This window comes from Suricata suricatta, chromosome 8 (genome assembly GCF_006229205.1).
Source record: "Suricata suricatta isolate VVHF042 chromosome 8, meerkat_22Aug2017_6uvM2_HiC, whole genome shotgun sequence".
Classification (NCBI taxonomy): domain Eukaryota; kingdom Metazoa; phylum Chordata; class Mammalia; order Carnivora; family Herpestidae; genus Suricata; species Suricata suricatta.
In genome coordinates, this window is record NC_043707.1 from 57,719,079 (window position 1) to 57,737,230 (window position 18,152).

The following is an 18,152-nucleotide window of genomic DNA, read 5'->3' on the forward strand; positions in this document are numbered from 1 at the left end:
TGTAATTGGTTAATTTCAAAGATACCCTAAATGTTGTGATTGGGTCCTGCCAAAAGTAACGAACGCTCTGAACAGTGTGTATGGTTAGAGCTGCTGCCAATACTGTTGTACCATTATGATTGGGTCTCTGTACCTGTGTCACAATTTCTTGTAACTCCCCCTTCCCAAACCCCATAAAAACGCTACTCAGCCCTTGCTCAGGGCTCTCAGCACGGATCCACGGCATTGGTGAAAGCTGTGAGACCGAACTTAGGCCCGGCGAGCCTAAGCCGTAATAAAACTGCCCTTTGCTTTTACATACGTGCCTCGGTCTCCCTGGCGGTTTCTGGTTTTGGGGGGATATTGAAAACTTGGGCATTACAATGAGATACAATGTCATCAAATTGATTTTATGAAAAAATTTCAGAAGGTTTTACAATAAAATAGATGATGAAAAACAATAGAATTTTTTTAGTTTGTTTTAAGGAGAAATAGAAGAGGTAGAGTATTAGTGCATTTTGTTCTGTCCATTAGACACAGCTTTTGTTTTTTGTTGGCACGTTTAATAAAGTTTTTGTTTTGTTACTTAACTTGAATGTTCTCTACAAATGATTAAGCTTTTCTTATGGCAAAATGTGTTGAGAGTATGCTAAGATCATCTGTTTTCATTTGTAACATAATTACCTTTCATTTCTTACTTTAAGTATTACCTTCTTCCATCACATTTTTTTTCCAACAAAATGTCACAGAATTTGTCTTAACTCCTTGTTGTAAATGATCTTCCAGTGCCATGAAATACAGAAAAATTGAGACTTAAAAGGTTAAAAAATGTGCCCATTTAAGAGTTTTGGCCCAATCATTATTAATAGTGTGAACCACGTGTGAGATCAAACTAATTTTTACCCCTAGGGAAAAAAAAAAACACTGCCATTAAAAGAATAGATGTTTATGATGTTTATGATGATTATGATTTCATATTATGTTTTTATGTGTCTGTTAAACACAGCCCCTCATATTCAAATAAACATGCTGCCCTGTGTGATGAGAGGTGGAGGTGGACAAGATGGTAGAAGACATTCTGAAAAGAGGGAGGAGTATACATAAAAATAATCAAATAATTATGCTGTATTTAGTATAGGTAATACAAATGCATTAATATAGACACCCATTTACCGCACCTCTGAAAATTCATTTTCATATTGTGCAATGATCTGAAATGTTTAGAAATGAGTACAGAATAAAATTTCCAACAATTTTTATGTATGAATCTTTGAAAAACATAATCTATGCTGGTTTATCCCAGATAGATGAGTGGATAGATAGAAGATAGAGATTAGGTTAAGAAACAAATTTAAAACAAGAGGGGGGAAAGAAAGAGCCCCGAATATGCTCTAGAAAGTTATCCTAAAGGTGTCAGATATAACTCGGCAGTTTTATCTATTTACCTTAAAAGGAAATTTCTGTTTTCTGTTTCTGCTAGGAAATAATGGGAATTTCCAACTGTGATTAGGATTGTTAGGGTTAAACTAACTAATAGCCCTCAGATAATTCTACCTTCTTTCTCTTCTTCTTCAGTCTCTTTTCTATGCATATCTCTTCAAAAGAATTTTTCAACTTTACACTTCTTGTTATTTATATTTCATAGGGGAAAAAGAAACCTCAAGTAATGACATACACATGTATCCATATTCATAATATTAGGAGTCAAGGAGTATTAAAGGTACACTTGTATGAGAGCAAGATTTCAAAGTGGTTGCCAACTCCTCCCCACTTTTCACCTTATGGCAAACACTTTTTTTCTGGTTTCAAAGAAGTTGCTTGAGCATAGTTAAGCAACAGAAACTGTCTGAGAGTTAGTTTGCTATTTACCCTTTCTTGTTCTTGTGAGGCAGTTGTTCTGCCCTGTTTCTTGAGCTCAGGGAAACAGACGTATTTAGAAGCTTAGAAATAATCACTTTCCCCATCCCGCTGTCCATCCATCACCGAATTCTTCCTCAGGCATAGACACACATCAGATTGACAGGGAAATTATATTTCTGTGTATGCCTGTGTGTGAGAAGAGATTTCAGCTGTGTGTTGGAGGAAGAGGTCACTAATGGAATATCCCATTTATGATTAAAAAAAAAGAAAGCTTTTTCATTTATTTCTGCCTAATATTTTTAGATTACCAAAAGTCCTAGATAGAAAAATACACATTAATACCAGATAGATGATTTCAATAGGCTATTTATAAATGATGGTGTATATATGCATATGTAATAGCTACAAACTGTGTGCCTTGAACAAAAAATTCACATTGATAGTCTGCACTGCAAACTTTGTTTAAAGCACTAAATACGATATCATGTCTTCTGACAATGACAGCAGAAGGTTCCAGGCACTATTTGTTTCATAATCCTATTATCTAGCTGACTCTTTACTTCTCCTTTGCAGCTTAAGTTGCCACCAAATGCTGAACTGGAGCGCGAGTCAATCCTTGTTTGGTTAACAAATTCCCAGCAACGTATACCCCCAAGCCCCCAGGAGCTGTAGTGATGTCATATCCGTTGCCCAGGTCTCCACACCTCTCTCAGCAGTTACTCCCTTTATCTTTTTCTTGGGTCAAAACTTTTGAGGTGGGCTGGCTCTGTAGCAGCAGGAGAGAGGGTAAACTAGGGCGCGGGTTGGAGGAGCTTCAGCACCTCGGTCAGCGCCCACTGCAGCCCAGCCCAACCCACCCTCTTGAGCTCACGGACTCCCAGCTCTGAGAATGCCTGCGGAATGATCGCCCCCCAGGGCGGCTGCCGCCGCTGCTGCTACCGAAGCTACTGCTACCTCTGCTGCTGCTCTTGTTCCTGCTCCTGCAACCGCCTCTGTCTCTACTCCGCTCTGACTGGCAGGCAGAAAGTGCAACTGACGAGGGAAAGGTCTCCGCAGTGAGAGTGGAGTGGCTACATAAAAGAGAGTAAAGAGAGGGCAAAAACCCAGATCAGAATGCAGGCGACGTCCAACCTACTCAATCTCCTGCTGCTGTCTTTGCTTGCTGGATTAGATCCTTCCAAGGTAAGGACAATATTTAACTCGTTTGAAATAACCGTGCAATATGTAACAAACCCACCAAAAATGTAAATATGCCAAAGGGAAGAAGAAAAAAAAAAGAGAAAGAGGCACGAAAGACAGCTCTTCCAGCTATCTTGTGCCTGGTTTATCCCTGTAAGATAACAAGGTGAACTACCGGAGGAAGAGCTCCTCAAGGTAGAGTCCAGGCAAGGAGGGGAGCGGGGGAGGGACCAGGCGCGAATATAATGTGTATGGGCTATGCGGTTCTCGGGGGAATTTAGCTTATTCCATATCCCAGTGCTTAATGTTCTCTTCTCAAGTCAGACGGGCTATGCAAATGAGTTAGCAGTTGAAACAAAGCAATTTGTAAACATGTATTAGGAGATGGTGCACTGTTTCTTTGTTGAAAGCAGAAAAGCGTTTTCCAGCTGATCCTGGTCAATAATACTCCCATCGCAGACGTGCTGCGGTTTGTGTCCAAAACATTTAGGATGCTGCTTGTAACACACACGGCAGAGCAGCAGGGCTATACTCTGCCATGGCTGAGAGGGTTCGTGAAAGGGGCTTGTGTTTATTTGCTTCTTTCTTTTTATTTAGAAAATTAGGGAGCACTGGGGAAGTTCTGATTACCAGTGTTAAGAAACAGGAAGTGAGAACCCATCAAACTAGGGAGGGCAAGGGGAAGGATGAGTTGTCTCCTAGCTCCTGAACTCCGAAAATCATCCAGTAGGGGTAATTAAAGTGAACGCTAAGCACTTTTGATAAAAGGGTAGAAAAACATAGAGAAATATTTTCAGCTGTGTACAAGACATGTCTTGATTGTAAAGTCAGATAATCTGAGAGCTCAAGCATTCCAAGAAAATCACAATTATCTGGAATAAGAGAAAGGCATTTGGCAAAAACAGTAAGAGATACAATTTTTAAAATCATTTTACTTAGCTTGTCAAGAGTGCTTTGACTAAACAAAAAAAATGATACCATGTTACAAAACCATTTAATGCTGCATTTTGGAATATTGCAAAGTTATTTTTAAAGCTTTACATTATCTGTGTAGCATAGAGAAATGAAGTTTCTTTTCATAATTGGATACAACTAAGATGTAATCAAGTGTAATCTAATACTGTGGTTGACAGTATATTTCTAGGCCTTAGATAGTATATAGTGAAAACTTAGAGTCATATCATATATATTTGTAGTTATTTCTGTGTACTTTTCATATTTAGAGAGACCTGATGAGGATTTTATTTAAGCTACAGTTGTGCTGATACTGTCACTGTGACATTTCACACAATGTTTGAATGCCATCTTAATGATCTTACTAGAATATTTTACATACTAAGGGGTAGCTTGAAAGCATTTTACATCTAGGTAAAGTGTGGTGATTTTTTTCATCTTTTTTTTTCTTTTTGCCTCTGGATATACAATGATTCATTCTACCACTCTCATATTATGTTGGTTACCACTTTTGAACATATTCTATTACATATCTCTTTTGGAATATTTTTGGTAAAACATTTTTAAAAAGCAAAGCCATTACTGAGTGACTGCAGAAAAAAAATCACTTAAAATGAGTTCTGTCATTCTTTAAAATGAATTCAGACATGTACAGCTTTACTAACAACTGTATGCGTGATTTGTCTGATATCATTAGTGCATGAATATCTTCAATTGTTGAACCCCATTCTTACCTAAATTAGATATGTAAAACCAAAAATGAGCTGTCAAATATGGAGATAAACCCCAAATTAAATGACCCATTTTAGTCAATATGATCTTTTCTAGTATTGATGAATTTACTTCTGTGTATTTAACAGTATAAAACTTTTTCTTTAGACTTAACTGGGGCTATTTGGTACAAGTGAGCCGAGAAAGACAGGGAAAGAAAAGTGCACAGTAACTTCGAATTGTCCTTTTCAGATTCTAGATACTGCAATACAGTACGTAAAGAGCAGTTGATACTTTTTCTAAACCACATATAACTTATAGAAAATAGTAAAAGATTCACAGAAAGTGATTTTTTTCATGTCTCAAAAGTTTTTGGACTAGTAGACAAAATTTGCTTTAAAAAATTGAATAAAAGCTACTTTTCTATGTTTTGGCAAACTGTTGTTGATCACTAAACTACAGCATCTCCCAATCAAATCAAAAATGTTACCACTGAATTCTCAGAATAACTGTCAATTAGGATATGAACTAGGAATTTTCATGTTTTAATTTATTGCATTAACTACTTAAGGGTTTAGATAGTAAAATTATCATTCATAATATAAATTATGTATGATAAAATTGAAATAAAATGCAAAAATATAGAAGCATATAAGACCACAGTTTTTGGACAATAAGCAATTATTAAGTGGTAACATTTAAATGTAAGAAATTCTAAACAGCTGATTTTAACGTACTAATATGCCAGAACTAATATACTTCATAATCACAGATTTAAATAAATGCATTCACATATTCTTCTGTATTATTACAGCTTATGTTTATAGTAAGCATCTGTATAATTACACATGGATACAGACAATTTGACAAAATAGGAGAGCTCTTAAAATTGAACAGGTTTTTCAGGTATAGGATTGCCACATGTCCCAAATATTGGAAATCTAAATTTTAGTGATCTTTGTTTATTTATCTAAAAACAAAAAGGCTTTCTAACAACAGTGGGAATTCCATTTCATGGTAGAACATTTATTATTTAGGTTTATAATCATTTTTCCCGAGACTGAAACTTCCAGATCTTAAATGGCATTTTATAAAATGCTTAAGTATCGCCATCTTATGGTAAGAAAAGCTACTTGAAAGTCAATTTTATTTTTAAATTAAAACAAAAATACCAAACTTCTATATTCACAGAATGAATTAACTTTCAGTATGTACTCACTTCCTTTTCACTCATTTAATATATCAGAAAATTGGCAAATTTAGTATTTTCTTTCAGCAAAGGAAAGCATTTCATCACTAATTAATTATTTGTATTTTTATACAGACAGATTATCAATTTTCCTCTCAGGAAAACTATGAGAACTATGTTTTCTTAATTAAAAACTTATTAACAAGTTTCTAGTTCCATTTAGAAAAACTCAGGGGTATATTACTTTGCCTATTTTAAGAGAAATTAATTTTATTTGTAATGGAATGCCTGAATTATAGGCAATGTGCCAAACCATCATTCACTTAATAAGTAAATTAAAAACAAGACTGAAAGCTTGTAGGAATTCAATTATTGCTTAGTTTTATAGAGAAAGGACTATTTCAGTACAGGAAATTCCTGAGAATGGCTGCTAGATGGCATCTCTGTGCTTTTAAACTAAACACATGAGTTCAGTAATGACCTTGATAGTAGGAGAGGGAAACTCTTTTTCTTTTACAAGAAGACTTTTAGCAGACCATTATTTGAACACTGTAACAAAATAGTTATGCCTGTGAATCAGAACCATGAATTGCTCTGCTCTGCAATGCTGAACCAGGAACAAAGGAAGATCTAAATGTGGCTGTGCAGGTTTTAAACAGAACATTTTTTTTTAACCAGAGTCAGATACTTGGGGAACAGTTAAGGGGAGGTGACATGGGCATAACCACACATTGCAGTGACTGCTGAACTTTAAAGCAGTCATATTTGTGTGTTAAATATATTGAAAACTGCCCTGGCACACTTAGGTTGAGAAAACATTCACTATCTTCTTACCTAGAAATATATTAAAGAACTTAGCACCATGGTACTTGCTCACACCACAGACAAAAAATGTAACAATGATTCAGCAATAATCTTCAACACCAAACTGTTCTAACACAAGCCAGCCAATTAGAACTCTTGCATTAAATAAGAGAGTTGCTTTAAAGCCACATAAAGATGATGAAAACTAAGATATTTTCGATAATTATATATTTAATACTTCATAATGTTATACACCATGGGTAAGTGTCTTTGCATTTTGGTATTGCTGAATAAAATCATCAAAGATCTACATTGGCTACAGGCAGTTTTGTACATAAATCTAGCTAAAGTTCTTGCTCTTTGAACTTTCTAATGATATTAATAAAAAGCAAAAACAAGAGAAATAAGTGGAGATAAATTTGCTGTAAAAATCTGTCTTCTCCTGTAGTTCTTGTATACCAGACACACTCTCTATACAGCAGGACCCACTCAAATTAGCACACACTATGGATCGACGGCATCTGGCAGAAGACTAATTACCACGGGTAAACCCTAATAAAGTAAACAGTGAGGAGTTCAACGCAATCAGTCCATGTTTTGAAAGAGCAGGTTACTTTCTTACTCCCATTTTATCTCATCCTCAACTCAAACATTTTTATTTTAGAGAAAGTAAATATTCTTTCTCATTCTCTTGGCAATTTGAGAAGGTTATAATGGTACTGTTTCCTTTTTCTTATAAAATTCTATCCCACATAATTTTGCAATTACTCTCTTTAAAAATGACAATTCTTGATGATTGATAGATTCTCTGTTGGGAGGGAAAGCAGCACAAAAGTTAGAACTATAGGGGCAGAATTCAGGGTTCTTCACTTTTCATCCCTACTTTGCCACGATACATATGTGTATGTCTGTATGAACGATGTTGAGGAAGCTGTGATTTTTTTTTTAATTTTAAGGTTTATTTATTTTAGAGAGAAAGAGACAGAGTGCAGGCAGGGAAGGGGCAGAGAGACAGGGAGACACAGAATCCAAATCAGGCTCCAGGCTCTGAGGCATCACCACACAGCTGATGAGCCCCTGATGTGGGGCTCAAACTCATGAACTATGAGACCGTGACCTGAGCTGAAGTCAGATGCTCAACTGAGCCACCCCTGAGGAAGCTATGAACTTAGTGCCCTCACCTGTAACATGTGAAGCCTACATGTTCTGAAAACTTCTTTGTTAAACTCCAGAATGATTCTGTGCTATGCTTTTTGCATGTCTGTGTCCCCACTACATATACTGAAACCTAATAGTCAAGGTGATGATGTTAAGATATGAGGCTTTTGGGAGGCAATTAGGTCCTGAAGATGAAGTCTTCATAAATGATATTTATGATATAGGAGGTACCAGAGAGAGAGTTCATTCTTTTTACAATGTGAGGGTAGAAAAAGAAGTCTGCTTCCTAGAAGAGCGCCTCCATCTGACCATTCAGATCTTACATTCCAGCCTCCAGAGATGTGAGAAATAAATATGTTTATAAGCTACTCAGTGGAGAACTTTTTGTTATAGCAGCCTAAACAGACTATGTTATTTAATAATATTTGATCATTAAAAATTAGCAAATTATTTTGTGGGGTATAGCTTCTAAGATCATAAATTTTGTGAGATCTAGGGACCAGCCTAATATCATGAAGTTTTCATCTTCTGGGTTTGGCAATCAAAGCCTTCAGTTTTCTTCCTCATGCACCATCCTCTCCTTCCCTCCTGTCCCACATTCACCATCCCAGCAAACGTGGCTCACCTGCCAAGACTGCTAGCAGATTTGAAAGCCAACATGTTTCATGCTTCATTTCTAAGTCTTTTATTTAATGAAAAATTCTCTAGTAAAAAATGAAGTAAAAACTTACTCTCATATGAAAGGAATTACTCATATAGAGAAGTATTGGGGAGGGCTACCTATAGAAGTTCTTGCATATCCATTGCTGAGTCTAACTAAACAGGAACATCCTTAAGGATTTTAGACTGGCAATTATTAGAAAAAATCTTAGTTTTTGTACTAACAATGTATATAAGAAAAAAATGAGACTGGCTAAAGCTAAGACTGGCATTTGATTTACCGAAGTAGTAATTAGTCGTATTTTACTATAAAACAATTGGCATCAAAAAAAACAGTCTCCTATGGTTTGCCTGTCTCTCTAACTATAGAGAACAAACTGAGGGTTGCTAGAAGGGAGGTTGGAGGGAGATGGGCTAAATGAGTGATGGGCACTAAGGAGGATACTTGTTGGGATGAGCACTGGGTGTTGTGTGTAGGTGATGAATCACTGGATTCTACTCCCGAAACCAATACTACACTGCATGTTAACTAACCTGGATTTAAATAAATTAAAACAAACACACAAAACCATTTGGTATCAGTGAAAGTAAGAGAGGAGAAATAAAACCAGATAGTTGTCTTTGTAGGTTAGTTAATATGACAGTGAGTTTTGAGGATCATCTGTGCATTTGTGTTGGTATTTGTGTGCATATATGTGAACAGATTTCACAGTGGAATTAAAATATTAAAGTAATAGCAAAAGCTATTTAACCATTCACTACCTAGGCTCCAGGTTTAAATCTAAAATATGATCTTAAAATTATTCATCAATTTACTCAGTCCATACCACTGATCAATTAAAAACCTCGAGGAGATTTTCTATGAAACTAACATTATCAAGGTAATTCCAGTATAAGTTTTTAAATTGTACACCAAATTAAATCAATAATAAGGGCAGGCTGGACATGAAATCATGAGATCTGATTTTAAGGCCTAACTGTCCAACATTTCAGTAAGTCACACCCTTTCTGAAGCCCAGTTTTCTCAAATGAAGAAAAAATGGACAGCGATAGAATTTATACTATTATTAATTATATGTATAATATATTAAGAATATAATAGAAAAGGACCTCTCATGGTCCTCTTTACTGCTATTCCTTCTCAGCTTTCAGACAAGTGAATGCCATGTTTTTATGTGATCAGCAGAATTTCTCAGAACTAGCTCATAATTTTGGTCAAAGCTCCAATTTCAACATATCACCTTAAAAATTTACATCATACTTCTATCTCAAAAGCACCTTTTATAAATTTATTAGAAAAATATGTAAGACATGAAGAGTGGATCCATATCAGAGCCAAACTACATTCAGAAAAGAGCTTTTAAACTAATCACGGAGTGTGTCACAGAGAGGATGAATGTGTTTAAACAAAGATCTATCAAGAGCTGAAACTGCTTTTCTTGACCAGCATAAAAAGTATAGGGTTCTTGGGACTTTGCAAAGCATACCAGTGATAAAGTAGTTTAAACCTTCTCTATGATTTAAAATTATTAAAGAAGGATTTAGAAAGTGACGTTACCAAGTTACTCAGTCTAAAAATATTCAGGGCAGGAGGTCACTGTTTTAGTCCTTTCAGGCTACAATAACAAAATATCACAGACTGGGTAGCTTATTAACAACAGAAATTAGAGAAGTTCAAGACCAGGGTGCCAGCATGGTGAAGTTTTGGTAAAGGTCATAGCTGGTACCTTTTCCTGTCCCCTCAGTGAATCTCTTTTAGAAGGGCACTGATTCCATTCATGAAGGCTCCCGCTTGATGCCATAGGCCCTGCCTCTTACTACTATCACACCAGGCATTAGGATATCAACAATTTGGGCACGGAGGACACAATCAGACCATAGCAGTCATGGAGAAATGACAAGCGTTATGAACATAATTTCTCTGCTCTTATCTCTTGGACTGTTTTCTCAGTCCCCTCTGTTTATACTTCGTTTCCAGCTCTTCTTAATTGACACTTTTATCAAGTGCTTGAAAAGACCTGACCCTTAATTAGCCATTACTAACACTTCCTCTAATGTTATGCATCCAAAAGCAAGCCCATGTGAGTAACTCATGAACTGATTTTTTTCTCAGTTCACTGCATCTAGATAATGTAAATGGTAAAAATAGATGTGGACAACTATATTATATTTAAGATAGACTCTAATCATTAAGAATATTTAAGAAATCCATTATTTCAAAAATATTTGCATAGTATTATACAGTGAGATTTAACTTATTTCTGTTATTTGCTATGAGAGGTTGCAAACCCTTTTGAGGAGAGAGGATTCCAAAATACAGGATCAGTGTGAAATCACCTCTGTCAAGAGTGCCACTAATTTGGATGGTGCTAATAAAAATAGTCAAAAGTATTGCTGGAACAAAAAATAGAGTTTTCCAAGAACAATTATCTTTTATGTTTTAAAAACAAGGTGTTATAAAGCATATATCACTAAGCTATGCATACTGTCATTCTTATAACGAGCTCTTAGAAGAATAAAAATATTCAGAAAGAGGATCACAGATGCTGTTGTGTTTCTTTTTCCTCTCCTTGGAAAGCTCTTTCCCTCTTCTCCATATGTCAAACGTTACCTATATTTTAAGACACAACTCAAATGTCACTTCTGCAAGAAGTTCTTCCTTGACACTCCTCCTACCCCCAGGAAGAGGTAATCCTGATAAACTAAGACCTCCTGTAACCAAAGAATCCTGTTTTATTCACCTTTGCATCTATAGCCACTAATACTGTGTCTGACATACAATAGGTATTCAATGAACACTGGCTGAGCTGGATTTCTTTTCCCCCCAAATTTGCAGAACGCTCTATCTAATCACTCTTATACACTTGCCACCTTCTCCGCACAGGCCCCCACACCCCTGGCACTGGGTGTTTAATTGTATTGCGTTTCCCCTGCTAAATTATAATATAATTGAGAGAAGGCTATGTTTTAATCATTGTCCTGTCCTTTCTTGTTTAGCAACTAGCAGGTGCCTATTCACAGTTGAAATATAAATAGATGAAGAAAAAAGAAGTCAAAGAACACCAAAAAACCCCCCAAAATCCTGGGCTAAATAATCCATGAACATAATATATGTTTAGGGTCCACACTCTCATTGGAAAATATATTAGGGGCAGGGAAGTAAGATACATTTTAGGAATCTTGTTTTCAAGGGCTTAGAACTCATATCAGGTTATTTACCTTAAATGATACTGCAAGATTATGTCTTTTTAAATTTTCGATTAATTTCTTGTCCTACCTCACCATCCTTAGAGCTATTTTTTACTTTTGGGAGCTTTTGGGGATGATACAACCTTAACACTCCAGTGAATAACCTGCTGTGATTCCTAACACTTGGTGGCAATGTTCGTATCTCCTCTTATTCATTGGTATATTTATAGGTGTCCATTTTATTTGCATATGCTTATAAGTATGAACAGTATATTAATGTGTACTTATGGTCTTGACTACTTTTATTTTATATAATGTCTTAGCATTATCTGATAAGTTAGTTTAATATTGATATTTCTCCATCTCTTTTTAGGGACTCCACTATTCTTCCAAGAATCAAAACTATTCCCTTAAAATTATTCTCTTCCTATACATTTTTATAATAGTATCATATAAAGAAAAGTATTATTGTCTCTATATATTACTAAATGAGCACAACACCATGATACTGAATTGTATTAAACGATTGAGCAAATATAGAGTGGAGTTAGAATCATCTGAATTGTAACTTCTGAAAATTATCAGAAATTCAATATTTTCACAATTAACATTGTAGGTTAAAAGGCTCTGAAAAGAACTGTCAATAATAAAATTGTTCTAACAGCATAAACAGCTATCTAGGGAGGGCATAAATTGAATAGATGATCCTTTTTATTTTTCCAACTAAGTTGAAGGTGATTAAGAAGCATTATCCCATGATGATTTAAATAGCATTACTAGAGGGACCAATTCCAGATGGCAGGATTTCTTCAAATAGAGAATCAGTATTAGAAATGTTGATTCACTGGCACCAAAATGTCACTGGTGAAATATTAACTTACAAAAGACACGACCATTTCTGGGGATGATCTATGTCTATGACTACTTAGGGAATTATATATCTGGAATTAATACTGATGGTTAAGTATTTTCACACATGGATATGTTTCGTGGCATGAAGACTAAATCTTAGTGCATATTGCTATAGTAATAAACAAATATTACATGACTTGAGACCCACTGAAGACTTTTGACTATATTTACCATTTATTATTTACATTGTGCTACATGTAACTTCCACTTTTTACAACAAGCTGAATGCTAGACAAAATCAGATAATAAAGTGACCCTAGCCTGATTGGCATGTACCTTAAAGCACTCTAGGGATACCAAGTGGAAATGTACAGAGACTTATGAAGCTCATTCCAAAAAAGTAACTATTGTAATATGACTCAAAACTGGGCATAAGATATGTGAGAGTAAGGGATCAAGTGGATGGAATCAATCAATAATTTACTCACAGCACCCTTATTAGTTCCAAAGCATCATGACTTTCCTATCAGTCAAAGCAATAAAAGACTCCAAGTGTAAATATTTATCCTAAATAAAATGGGATAAGACTCTAAGAAGTGATAAAATTACTAATGAGCTTATATGTAGCATAGAGATGAATGCACTCATATATAGTTTTAAAAAAAGAATTGAGAAGAGATAAGTATTTGTTTACACATTGGGGATAGATTGAGGCTTTTATAGATGATGCATTCATTTGCCAACATGTACTCAAGTATTTCAAGTGGTTTACTGCCCCCTCACACAAGCATGCGCCCGCGTGCGCACACGCGCGCGCACACACACACACACACACACACACACAGAATGATTGCATTAGTTAATCTGACAACGGGTTATCATCTGATTACTTTTGGCATTCACTTTTAGAACAAAATATCTAATTTAGTTCAACTAATCTTTAATATCTCTTAGAAGAAACAGAAGGGAAGGCAATGAAAACATCATTAATTTCCTTTTTCTTTCTAGTATCTTAACTTTGCAAATAGAGAGGCAATAGAAACCTGATTGTATTTTGTTCAACTGTAATCATTTCTTCTGGAAAAGACCCCTCTCAAGGGATTCAACCTAATTAATATTAACTTAACATATAAAATTAAAAAAGGAAGAGAAACCATACCAAATCAAAACAAGTTACACAATAATTAGGAAATTTGGAAGTTCATGGTGTTACAGAGTATTAAATTAGAAATTAAAAAATTGGGGGCCTATTATCAGTTTTGCAACTGCCTAGTTATGTGGCTTAAGACAACTCACTAAATGTTTTGGTTTACATTTCCTCATGTACAAAATGAAGGTGTGGAGCTAAATGTTTTTTTCACGGGTAGGACCTCCTAAAACAGGGCACATTCATCTTCTTATAAATGTAGTTCATCATTCTTTCATCATCCCTTCTTCTCATAAACTTTCAAATTCTATTAAAATTAATAGAATTAAATTCTATTAAATTGTATTCAAATTAAAGGTAACACCTAGGCATCTTTTACTCTGCTACTGAAAATCAAAGTTTAATATCATTGAGAAAATCATGGCAAATAAATGTAAACTATATAAGCTAATTTCACATCTCAAGCATTACATAATATTTAATATTTATTTTGTATCTTTCCTTTAATATTAGCTTTTGAAGATATAATGAAAAATAAATGAGAGAAGAAGGACATTGTGTTTCTGTTGTCTTTATCTGACAGTAGTTAAAATAGAACAGACTCTACGAGCTACAAGAAATAGGCCATCTATTTTATTTCTGCATAAAGGAAGACTCTTCTCTAAAACATAACTAATGGGTGGTTAGCTAGTTTCTGTCCATATGTTTCTAATATTGGGGAGTGGGACAGTATTCAACGAAGTAGATTATTTTAATCAAAAAAATTAGAAATTTCTTTTTAAAATGAGCATGACTTCCAATGATATTTTATACTATCGAGCTATGATTCATTATTTGGCTAAACATAGTAAGAAAAACAATAGTATGGACTGTGGTAGACATTAACATCCTCACATACTAATCCCCAAAAACTGTGAATATGCTACCTTACTTTTGGCCGAAAAGAATTAGTAGATGTCACTAAATTAAAAATTTAAGATGGGAAGATTCTCCTACAATTTCTGACGGGCCCAATGTAATAACAATAATAATAATTTTTAAAAAGGCCCTAAAGAGAATGGCTAGATACTTAGAATCAGACAAATAAGGAGGATGACAGAACAGAGATTGGAGGGAGGCATTTTACAGATGGAAGTAAGTCCAAAAGCCAAGGGATACAGGCCACCTCTAGAAGTTAGACAGCCAAGAAAATGGATGCTTCTCTAGAGACTTCAGTAATGAATACAGCCTGGCTTGTGACATTTTGATTTTAGCCCCGTAAAACTTATTTCATACTTCTGCCCTTTAGAAGTATAAGACACCAAACTTGTGTTGTTTTAAACCACTACGTTAGAGTAATTTCTTAGAGTAGCAACAGGATATTAATACATTAGTCTAGATAATAATTAGTATGTAAACACTTAACATAAGTCAGCCAAATGCTATATTCTATGCTTGTGAATATTAAGGTTAGAGAGATAATAGATGTGAAATTACAGTGAGTTCAAAAATTAAGTTAGATAATATAGAAATTTAAAAATGCTTATTAAGAAGCCTAATTATATTATACCTTTACTTAATGACATGATAGGTAACTGTGTTCCTTAGCTGACATTTATAAGATACAAAGTGAGTCTTCCAGTTGTTGTTGTTAGGTAAAATCTGCCTACAGAATCTCACTTGAATCTCACTATCTAAGAATTAAGTGGTTGTCATTTCATTTCTTTGCCAGCCTAGGATTTTAAAAGCATTGGATGCCGCCTTCTTTATACTGCATTTGTTATCTACTGTGAAAATACAAATAAACTGGCCACTATGGTTTCGTAAAATGACACAGACGGCTCCTTCTTTTCGTCAGTCCAGTTTGCTCTACCAAAGGCACTGGCATGTCTTCAGATGAAAGCGATTTTGTTCAGAGAACCAGTGCATGTTACACAATCAAGGCAGGGTCAGGCACGGTGCTTGCTTAGTGACATTCCACAAAGTGTAAGCAAGATCCGTGCCTCTTATGTGCAGGTGAAAAAGAAAATTATGTTAAGCTTGATTATTTAATTTTAAATAATTGGGATTTGGTTTTAGCTCTAAGATCATTTGTAAAGTGAAGAAAATAATAAGTCCAGAAATGAATGATTCTCAATGATCTTAAGTATCACATGTGAAACAGTCGGCCACTTGCATTTGTATTATTTTTTTTTCAAGAAATACTCATACTTGGTACTATGTAGAAGTTGGAGATAAAATAATTTAAAAAACAATTAATGTTTATTTATTTTTTGAGAGGGAGGGACGGAAGGAGGGAGGGGGACAGAGACCAGAGACGGGGGGGGGGGGGGGGGGGGGGGCAAGAGCGTGAGAGAGAGGGAGCAAGAGAGCCTGCACTAGAGCAGGTTCCAGGCTCTGAGCTGTCAGCACAGAGCCCTATGCGGAGCTCAGACTCACCCACAGATTGTGAGATTTTGATCTGAGCTGAAGCCAGACGCTTTAACAACTAAGCCACCCAGATGCCCCAGAATTTTTAAAAGGTATAGTTACTACTCTCAAAAAGCCCTTAATATTTTCTACTAGAGAACTGAATCAGATATACTAATAATTGTAGTATTATGTGATATGTTCTATAACAGACACTTGCATAGGACACAAGTAATGGATAGATATTGAACATCTATCTACAGAAGGCATAAGAGAAAATCTCCTCGGGGCAGGTGATGCTTAAAGGAAGATCAGCAAGACAATGAAGGAAGAAAGGGGTATTCCATTAAAAGGCAACAGCCTATATGAAGTCAAAGAGATATAAAAGAGCATGTGAAACACCGAAGAGCTGTCAATGTAACTTTTACTACTAATTTTATGAGAAGTAGAAGAAAAGTTGATGACAAAGAAAGCTACTAATAGCATTAAAATGGTAGAAAAATGATTACCTAAAGGGTCCAAAATTTGACCTGTACCAGATTTAAAAGTATTTGAGCTTAATTACCTTAACTCAAAACAAATAAATAAAAACATTGTACTTGTATTAGAGTTCTCCAGAAGAAAAAAACAAGTTGTATGTATACACACATATGTGAAAATATATATGTGCATATATATATAATTTATGTGTGTGATACGTTATGTATAATATATAATATATACAAATATTGATTATGAGGAACTGGCTCATGTGATGGATACTTCCTCAGATCTGTAGTCAGCAAGTTGGAGACCCAGGATAGCCAATGGTGTAGTTCCAACCCAAAGCCTGTAGGCTCAAGACCTAGAAAAAGCCAATGTTTCAGTTGGAGTCCAAAGGTAAAGGGGGGAAAAAAAAAATCAATGTCCCAGCTCAAAGGCAGTTAGGCAGAAGGAATTTTCTCTTACTCAGTCTTTTAGTTCTATCCACGACTCCAACTGATTGGGTAAGGCCCACCTACATTAGGGAGATCAATCTGCTTTACTCAGAATACCAATTTAGTTGTTAATGTCATCCAGAAGCACTGTCACTGAGGTACTTAAGGTAATGCCTGACCAAAAGTGTGGGCACATTGTGGCTAAGTCAAGCTGACACAAAATTATCACAATAACAACGTTAAAAAAGTTTCTGCATGATTATATAATTATCTCTATTTTATCTCTAATCTCATCTCTAGCTAGCTAGTTAGCTAACTTTGTAAATATCTACCTATTTTAATCATCAAAACATAAATTAATGGGGCATTGGGTGGCTCAGAGTCAGTGCATTGTGGACAGCATCACCACCATCATACATGAAAATTATTATTACTCAATAATTAAAACTATTGTAAATATTTTGATAACAAGCCTGTTGTCAAGATAGTCTCCTCCACACAAATGATCTTCTGTTATATTTTCATCTAGTTATAAGAGGATTCTGGCTTGGTTCAATTGGCTTGCAATTTGACATCACTTAACCTTAGTCAAGTTGCATATTGATTTCAAATTATATTGACCAGATTTTCTCATCATGCAAATATTTTTCATCTTGAAATTTCTTTCCTCTTTTTTTCTTTTCCTTTCTTATTTTTTCTTTCTTTTTTCTATTCAAAAAATTTAATAAAACCACATCATAATGTCAAAGTTGAACAGAAGTTCAAAAATGATAAAACCATTTGCCACATTGCAACAAAATACCAAAATGACTAGGGTGAGCCTGCTGTGGGAGTTTGGAGCCGGTACCCAATTACATGACATCTGCATCACCAGGAACTTACAGTTGAAGATTTTCAATGCATTCTTAGAATGTCTGCCATGCATCTAGCATCAACTGGAATCTAAGGATAGAGCAGTGACAAATGAAACAGAAGTTTTTACCCTCATAATGCTTAAAATCTAAGATAATCAATAAACACACAAAAAAAGCAAAACATATGTGGAAGAAAAAACAAAGAAGAGTAAGAGGTAGTGACATGCTGTGAAGAAGGAACAAATAGAATAAGTCCCACAAGAAATGTGATACTTGAGCAGAGACATGAAGATGATGAGTAAGCTATGTTG

General features: G+C 35.2%; 1 protein-coding gene across 1 annotated transcript in view; it reads left to right on the forward strand.

Annotated features, from left to right (window-relative positions):
* Positions 1–2,619: 2,619 nt before the first annotated feature.
* The window catches only part of OLFM3 (olfactomedin 3), a 172,770-nt gene continuing 157,237 nt past the window's right edge, over positions 2,620–18,152 (forward strand). The window contains exon 1 of the mRNA XM_029949418.1: positions 2,620–3,021. Within this exon, the coding sequence (XP_029805278.1) occupies positions 2,953–3,021 (69 nt within the window). The 5' untranslated portion in view covers positions 2,620–2,952. The remainder of the gene's footprint in view (positions 3,022–18,152) is intronic.